Source organism: Stylophora pistillata, chromosome 5 (assembly GCF_964205215.1).
Source record: "Stylophora pistillata chromosome 5, jaStyPist1.2, whole genome shotgun sequence".
Classification (NCBI taxonomy): Eukaryota; Metazoa; Cnidaria; class Anthozoa; order Scleractinia; family Pocilloporidae; genus Stylophora; species Stylophora pistillata.
The window spans coordinates 14368366-14377486 of NC_142523.1; the positions used below are offsets into that span (position 1 = coordinate 14368366).

Sequence of the window (9121 nt, forward strand, 5' to 3'; positions counted from 1 at the left end):
TTTCAACTAAGCAAATGGAAGCAAGATATCAATTAAAAGTTTATAAACTTATTTTCCCCTAGGGTACCCCTGCAGAAACTATAATTAAGTACAACTGGGTAACCGTTCATAGTTTTAAAATTCCCAACATGGCCGCCAGCAGGAATACTTTTGGAATTTTCTCGTCGCGAATTTGTCAATTTTATAGAGAATCTCATGGACTGAGAGGTATTTCTCAATATTTTGCTTTTTCTTTTTCTTAACTTCGAAGTGGATACCAGGCTATGTCTGGTCGTTTCTCATTCATGACTTGACTTAGAATTACTACCTCCAGTTCCCGTATGTAACCTCTCAACAAGTCAAGTTTGTCACAAGAAGACACCTCATACAGTTGGTGTCCCTGCTTGGGCCAAAGCTGGATTAAGAAGAAAGAAAGTTTTATTGGAAATGAAGAAACCAAAATCGGAGAAACAGATCCAAGCAGAATTTAACCTGGAAAATGACCCAACAGAACTTAACTTGTATACCACGACTAGGAAGGGTCCTCTCCCAGAATACACAGCGGACTCAGAGAGTCGAATAGAAAAGTAAGGGTGCTGTGCCTGTTTAAATTTGGAGATTAAAGGGGTTGGGGTAGAGTACTTTTTCTCTTTTTAGCGAGATCACAAATCAATATGTATGTTTCTAGGCAGTATATGGAATTATACTTATTTACTGAAGGGTTAGTGTAAAAATTGGAAAATCAAGGACAACAGAAATTTTTCTGTAATATTATTTATTGTGTTATAAGAAAAAAAGCTAATCTAATCAGGTGTTAAAAGACTTTGAAAACAGCCACAGTGCCCATATTGTGGTTTAGAGGTTTTCTGAGGTTTGTTGTAAAGGACAACCATTGTCAAATTTTGTATCCATTTCTAAACCTGAATCCATCTGTAACTTGGGTGTCCTGAGACAGATTTTTTTTTTACTTAAAACCAAATTCTCCAATGCAGCATGTAAGGAGATGTGTGTGTTTCAGTGAAGAGAATTAGGAGACAGACCATGACAGGGTTTGCAGAGAGCTTGATTAGATCACAATATGAGTTGTTTATGTTTCTTCATAGAGCCAAGATAACAATGTCAGCTGACAAGACAATGTTTGTTTGCTACCACCCAGCCAAGCCATTTCCTCTACAGTTTTCTAAGGTATTGATGTTACTTAAACTCTATTCCTGATTATACAAATGTAGCAGTAATCGCTAGTGGCTAAGCCAGATGTATCAATGGACAGTTACGTGAGCTTAAAATCTTTAAAGACAGATGTGTTTTTCTCATGACTCAGTCACTTCTGATTTGATTTGCAACAAGCGGACTACATTAACTGCTGGTCTTTAGGTGATAAGTATCTCTTGCAAACCTTGTTTTTTTCAGTTTGCACTATACGTTACACACCAAGTTTTTTCTGCTCAGATTTATGGCCCTAGCACAAAGTGCATGGGCCATGGATCTGATCAGAAAAAACAAGATTCTATAACTTATATTATGGTAAAACTTTTTTGATTGAACAGGCCATAAGTGAAAAACAGCCCTTCAAATTGACCAATCATAGTGCACGCACTTGCCAAGACATATAATAAGGGTGACGAGTGATGTATTACCTTATGAAGCATTATGTACAGATATGATTAGCTGGCATTCAACAGCTGAAATCAATGCAAATCATAGATGTGTAACTTCAGAAGTCTGCTTTCATTAAGCTCTCCTGTTTTATTCTGTTTTTATGAGCATCAATAATAATAATAATAATAATAATAATATCAATTTCTATAGTGCATTTCCATGCAATGTTCTAATGCGCTTTACAACACTGTGCGGGGGACTTTTTTCAGACTGCCAGCGGCAGTTTACAATTAATAAAGAAGAAATTTTACAGATGCCCCCTCCCCCCAATTCCTAATAAACAGGCCAGACCACCTCACAGTAATCTCATGAAGTGAGTTATTTAACGTCCCCTGCCTAACCAAATTAACTGACAGATGCAGGAGATGCTTCCAGGATTTCTATTCCAATGTCCTTTTTTATGTTGTTAGGGTGAAGTTTGATGTCAATTGCTTCTGTCACCCTGCATGTGTTTTTCATTCAGACAAACTTGGAATACCACATGTAATTTTGTCTTCAGTGATGAATGTTACTCGCATTTTTGAAAGAAACTCAAACAAGATACTGTGATCAATATCTTATAGGACATCGGTTATCATGTATGGTGGCACCAGGATACCGATTACACTGAAAACTATCGAGATCATTTGACAAAGGAAGAGGTTGGTTGTAAATACACCTTTTTCTGTTCATTTACGCGAAATATACATTCATTTACCTCAATAGTTGAAACTATAGAGGTTTTGCATGGCAGCCATGTTGCATGGCAGGAACAATGAAAATATTTTGCATAAGAAAGAAAATTTTTTCCCATGTGAAAAATAATCTATTGTTTCTGCCATGCAACATGGCTGCTGTGCAAAACCTCTATACGGCAAATATACATTCATTAGCACTTCCATGAACTTCATTATCACGAATGAATTTTCAATAATGCTATTTGCATATGTATTAACATTCATTAGCATCAGTGGATGAACGAGTGCACCTTTGGACCGTTGGTAAAGCCAACAAATATAAGACAGATTACCTGCAACAGACAGATTTTGATGTCAAAACATAAGTGAGACTGCACTAGTAACAAGTAAAAGCTGTTCCCCTTGAGGGAGCAGTAGACCACATTAAAAATGCCGAAAATACCAACCTGAATCAGAAGATTTAAGTTAGTTTCTCCACGGAAAGCAGGGTGGAAAGAAACTAAGTTTATTTAAAGAAAATATCATCACAACGGACGGAACGTCTGTTTCCGTCTATTTCCGATTTTTGACAGTGCCGTCTGATTTCAGGCGCAATCGTCCAATATCGGACGCTTCCGTCCGTTTTCGAACAGCTCCTTCCAATTTCGGACGTTCCTGTTCGATTATGGACGCTGCTGACGGATTTCGGACGCCTTCGTCGAAATTTGCACGCTCGGATTTTGAACGCTATCGAGCAATATCAGTTGCTTGAGCCTTATTTTCTTCGTGGTGAAAAAGTCTACAGCGCTTCAAACTGCGGTCATTTTGGTCGTCAAAGTGAGAGGGGAAAAAAATAGCGAACGAATTCCCCGCGAAAGGCGCTAATTTTCCGGCCTGTGCTCGGCAGTTACCTAGCAAACTGTACATTTTTATAACTTCAGTTTATTGCTTCATTACGTTTGCCTGAAATCTTTTGTAATATTGCACAAAATGTTTTTCTCCGTTTTGATTCCTTTTCTCTTTTCTGACTATTCAAATGTAGGGTAGTAGGAAGTACTTTCATGTGATACTGCTGATGTATATGTTAATGAATGAACTACATGCACAGCTGTACGCTGGTCAACAATTCACAGTTGTCTAAACGTCGTTTTTTATCAGGTCGTAGAGGTGAAAAAGCTCCGCGGAGAAGATCCCAAGGTTTGGACTGTCATTGCTCTGAGTCGAATGTTGGAAGTGAAACCTCTGGCAATACTGTATGTACCTTCTTTTTATCTTGATTTTGAACCTCGGTGTTTAAGAATTTGATTCAGGGCATGAAAATTTTGCCAAAAAAAAGTTTCTGACCAGATTTTTCAAGTTTGTCATTTGTTTTGCGTGTTATACTTCTCCAAACACCACAATCCTGATTCCGGGTTTGGAGCGCTAACACCTTTTTCATGATTTCCTCCGTAGCAGACTGTTACTTTTAAGTTATTCCATCACAGGAAATGAAATACGATTGTATCATAGCCTTATTCGATCCAATCAGATAGAAAGTTGATTATGAAAAACTTGTTTAAAAATATTTGAAGCGAACGTCCTAACCATTTTGACTTTACAAATAGATTCCGTATTGCCGTGTTTCTGTTCAGTTCTACATCACAGATGACGCAAAAAATAGCGACACACAAAGTATAGTCACCGATGTTCTTACCACATTTTGACGTTTTCTGTGATATCTTACTGTACAGAATCTCCAACACTTTGTACATAATGACTTAGTGGGAGGGCCGGACGGGAAAATATTTGGCTCGAGGTCATGACGTATTGACCGAGCGCAGCGAGGTCCGTGCCTCATGACCGAGGGCCAAATATTTTCCGGTGCGGCCCGACCAAACTCAGTCAATAATTATTTTATGATATGATCACTAAGTGTTGGAAATTTCAATTTTAATAAACAGCACACGCAGCCACACGAGCACAAAAAAATATATATATGCAATTGAAACTGTTCCTTTATTATTGCAAGTCAGAACAAGAAACTCTCAATTCCTTAAAAAACGCATTTTTTATCTCATTTCTGTTTACCTTTTAGGGTTAGGGTTAGGGTTAAGGTTTTACAACAAAGTGATGTTTAGGCAGCAGGGCCGGACTTTTTCGGACCGGCTCACATCAACCCGTCCGGCCCTGGGGCCCGTTTCTCGAAAGTCCCGGTAACTAAACGGACACGAAGCCTTGTTTTAAAATCAAACTTTAAAGGATAGGGAAGCAGGTTCTGGCACCCAAAACAAGTCCTCTTTGTTTCTTTAACTGATAGTTTTATTGCATCATTTTCAAAACTTTTGAAATCCCTATCTTAAAAGAAAACATAACAGCCTTACGGGTCCGTTAAGTTACCGGGACCTTCGAGAAACGGGCCTCTGCTCACGCAGCTCTCGCTATGGTTTTCTGATAGATTGCGCGAGCGGGGCCGAATGGGTCATATGATAAAACTCATTGAGAACCAATCAAAATGAGTGTATAATTCAGCGTATCATATCATCGGTAGATGTATTATCCGGGAAGTGTTTGACCATGTAGATGCACATCAGATTAAATGATGATAACTTGGGCTCTGTCCAATTGAACAGACTGTCCACGTTCTAAATTGTTAATTAATTTCTTTGCGACAAACTCTCAAAACTGACCTCTGAGAAATGTAAGCATACAGTTAGGAGAATTAACGATTTGATACAAGTTTTTCATTTTTCGTTGGTCTTTAGGTTAGCTGCTCCTCTAACGGATGAACAGAAGTTTGAACTTGAAGTGGAACGAAAGCTTTTAAACGAATGGAGCGTTTCAAAACGTAAAATATACCGAGCTAACCAGGAATTGGTAAGAATTGAGTTGTTCACGCTCTTTTTCCCGCGCTTCAGGCAGTTTGCTGGTTGATTTCTGATTGGCTCTTTTTCTCTGAGATCTGATTGGACCTTTTGGTTGCTGGGATTTTTTGCCTCACGACACACAATCATGCTTAGCGCGCTTAGAACGCAAATTGATCGACTATTGGAGAAAGAAAAAAAAAAACAATGAAAGTAATTACAATAGAAAGCCAGAACAAAGATAAAGGGCAGAGTAGCTATTCCAGGCTTAGCCTGCTTGCAGGCCGTAGTTGATACGCGCGAGATTCAGCGCGGCGAATATATTTGGTCGCCATGATTGGACGGACGGAAGATCTGGGACGAGTGATAAAGCGAGGAGGAGGAGAAGGGGGGGAGTTAAAAGAAAACGAAGGGAGAGTCGGGTCGGGTCGCGTAATGAAGCCCAACCCATACCATATCTCCCTCGCTTTTTCACTCGTCAGCTATTGTTACTTCATGTGCGATTCCGCTCTGTTTTAGCTGGAACTCAGGGATAACTGAGTTATCACTCTCAGTTATCCCTTTCCCAGGGATAACTGAGAGTGAAAGTAAATAAAATAGTGGAAACGCAGGGAAATCGCAATGACACAGGTGCGCTTGGGTGTAGTGTTACACCTGATTGGTTGGGAGGATGATGCGGTGAAAGATTTGCTGGTTCAGATTACAAAGCGAAGTAAAACAAAACCAATGGAACACTGGGTTGATACCGACATTCGATTTATATGAGGCCCTACTTCGAATCACGGGTTAAATTTTTGTGAATGTCGTTGAAATTGATGATGTGCTTGGCATCGTCTAGGTGAATCTCTCAGCCTGACACTGGTTGTAAGATCCTCATTCTATCATTGTTTGTTTTTCTTCTTTTATTTGAAATCTTTGCTAAGTTTTTCTCCGCATTTCAAACTGGCTTAAGTGTTTTTCTCCCCACGTTCCCAATTTGGTGTTAAGGAATATTACGTGCAAGAAAGTGTTTTCGTTGCATGTTCCGTCCTCGTGCTAGGAATCAATTGCACCGTGAGGATCTCAACGAGCCAATCGGCGATGAGAATCATATTCACAGTCCGTGTTGTACACGTGCAGTCAACTGTTGTGCGAGATGTTCGTAACCGAAGGGTATGGGGTTCTATTATATTTGCAGCTAAACAAAAATATCATTTTGTATATGCCCTTGTTTTCTCAATTTAATTGCTTTTTCTCGAAAATGCTTTTGCCAATATTTCTTAGAATGCGCACTCGTTCTACTCCGTGCAGTTGAAATATTGTTTCTATGTGGATTATTGCCAGCTAGTTACTTTGCTCAAATAAAACTACTGTAGTACTTTAACTGATGCGCTATTTTCTTCTTTTTTTCTCAGGAAAGACTGCGTTACTATCAGGAAACTAGAGGGAACTCTCCTGAAAATGAAGGAAAGAACGTCAAGAGCGAATCCGAAGAGGTTTCTTCTGCAAAAATAGCTCAAAGTGGAAGTTGAGAATAAGCGACGAAAAACATGCCGTCAAAATGATACTGCTCTCGAATCATGTCAGAGTAACAATGTGTGAAACGTTTTTTATCAGAACAATGGTTTATTTTTATGTGGCTGAAGAGAGAAGATTTACATCCGCGGTCTTCAACTGAAGTAATGACAAAAGAAATTGTTTTTAAATTATTTCCTCGACGAGTGGACTATTTTTGACGATATCTGACGTACATTTTGACCTACTTCACTTCAATCATATTCCATCAAAAATAAACCATTATTTTTAAAAATCGTTTATTTTAGTATTGACTGAGTATAGAGCAATTTGCAAGTGAGTGCCGAAAGTAGTCCGATACTGCACGAGTTAGATTTACTTCGCTCTTTGATAGGTCCAGAAAACTCGTGCCACTCTCTCAGCCAATCAGATGCAAAACAAAATCTAATCACGACTTGGCGGGTCGCCGGCATTTTCCCGGGCCTGACTCAAGTTTGGTTGTTTTTTCGTTGAGTTCTCTTTGGGTTTCAAAAGTGTTTTCCTTTCCTCTGTTTATTGGCCTTATTAATTACTTTGGTTTTGGTTGTATGGTACTCAATCGAATAGTGCTCTCTGTGCCATCGAAATCTCGAATACTTCTTAATGACTGAATGACGAAAGAAACTTCGTCAGACTTAATCACGGCGAGTGGTTTATACGTGTCGGTGGATATTCAACCGCATATTTCTCGAGAGTTTGACCTGATCTACTCAACCACATTTCAAAAATAAATTCAATTATTCCTTAACAGCTTGTAAATGACTTGAAATTTGAAGTGTTTCATATTGTTACTTCCTAAGCAATATAGCATCTTCCAAAGGAAACAGAACTCCTCAAAAGTAAAAGGTTTTTGCGCGCTCGTAGAAGGGATACTATTCCAGTCTCTTACTAAGACCTCCCACGGCCAAGCTGTTGCAAGCAGATACCATATTTTAGGTTCGCGGTAGGATCTGGGTTCGAAGTTAAAACTAGGCTATAATCGGGTTAGATTTTTTACGAGGCTCAGCTTTCTTTTTTAATCTCATTCAGAAAAAGCTTTTCATCCCGAAAGTAAACCTTTGGTTACTTTTGTGTCTGCGTCTCCCCATCTAAAGATAGTTAGCAACTTGTTCCCATGTTTTCTACCGGTTGACATTAACGGATCGTGCAGTATGATCTGGGCTCAAGACAGCGTTAGGAAAAGAGTGAATACCACTCACGGTCAAGTGTGCGCGGGCGGGCGAACGGATTTACTTATTACTAAGCAAACGTAATCTGTTCGTTTCATTGATTGCTAAGCTGCTAGTGAGCCAAGCAGTGTAAAGAATTCGCCGTAAAGGAGACGCTCTTAGGTCTCCTCATAGTCGTGCTCCTATTGGCCGGAAAACCTTTGTTTCCATGGTTAATCCTTAAGGGAGTGACCAAAAGGAAACTTCTCCTTAAAATTAACGATACATTCCCAAGCATACTAGAAAGTGGCGAGAGAATAGAGAAATATTATCGGAGGATACACTTATTGTAGAACCTGGTGTTTTTTACAAGGACTTCAAGCGCATGTTTAAAAATCACCTAGAGAAAACTTTTTTTCTCATGATATCAGCATTTAACTTCTCGCCCTCCAGTTTGCGCTGCTCATTCCTAAAGTTGACTTCTCTAGTCATTAAAGGCCTATGGAGTTCACACTGAAAAAGAAACATGGTTGCTCGTAGCTATGGAAGTCCTCTTCAGTCTCGTGTTCAGCTCGATATTTCACCCGTTTGCTGCACTCACTCGTGAGCTACCAAGTTTAACACGAAAAGAAATATTCCATATCTACGCGCGCCCATGCATTTAACACCAAATTCTTTGAGGTAAAATCAAAATATGTGCACGGCAGGTAATGCGGAAAACTGATATCTAGAGTGAATGGGTAAGGTTATTTTGATTGGTCAATTCTGGACATGTAAAGAGAGAGAGACTTCCAAATATTGGATTGGCGAGCGGAAGAAAAAGGCTCGTAATAGAAGTGTTAAACCGAAAAAAAAAAAAAAGGGGGGGAAAAAATGAATAGAAAAAGAGATGTTTGAGGACGGGAAAGCAACTAGGTAACCAAAATTGTAATTTTAAAGCTGAATTTTTCAAGTCCATAAATGGTTCCCTGGACACATGAACCACATTAAAAGGCAATATGGAGATCAGAAACCATCGTTTTTATATCAGTCGTATTTAGACACACTGCTTTCTCTTTGCGCATTTTTAAGAAAAATGCAGCTAAAAAAGGCGCTTCACTTGTTCACTACTAGGTCGTGCATTCAATTTTCAAAAAAATACGAAGTTGACAATTTGCCATAGTTTGCTAATCCTCTCGCTCGTCGAGGTAATATTCAGTTGTCAACTAAAACGAAGTGTGCGTGTGCGGCTGACTGAACAGGACTTCTTTTTTCGCAGCTGGTGATAAAAATTGACAATACTGTCTAAGTGGGTGTCTTACTTAAT

At 39.2% G+C, this 9121-nt stretch overlaps 1 protein-coding gene across 2 annotated transcripts; it reads left to right on the forward strand.

Moving 5' to 3' along the window:
• The first annotated feature begins 52 nt into the window (after positions 1 to 52).
• LOC111335782 (uncharacterized) lies at positions 53 to 6925 on the forward strand. 2 transcript variants are annotated; one of them, XM_022941778.2, is made up of 7 exons: positions 53 to 207; positions 314 to 566; positions 1083 to 1164; positions 2202 to 2279; positions 3453 to 3547; positions 5036 to 5147; positions 6529 to 6925. In XM_022941778.2, the coding sequence occupies exons 1-7, from the start codon at positions 129 to 131 to the stop codon at positions 6643 to 6645; spliced, it is 816 nt and encodes a 271-aa protein (XP_022797513.2). In that variant the 5' UTR covers positions 53 to 128; the 3' UTR covers positions 6646 to 6925. The 2 variants fall into 2 exon arrangements, with proteins under 2 accessions (XP_022797513.2, XP_088617702.1); XM_088761576.1 differs by having other exon boundaries at positions 114 to 207; positions 299 to 566.
• The last annotated feature ends 2196 nt before the right edge of the window (positions 6926 to 9121 follow it).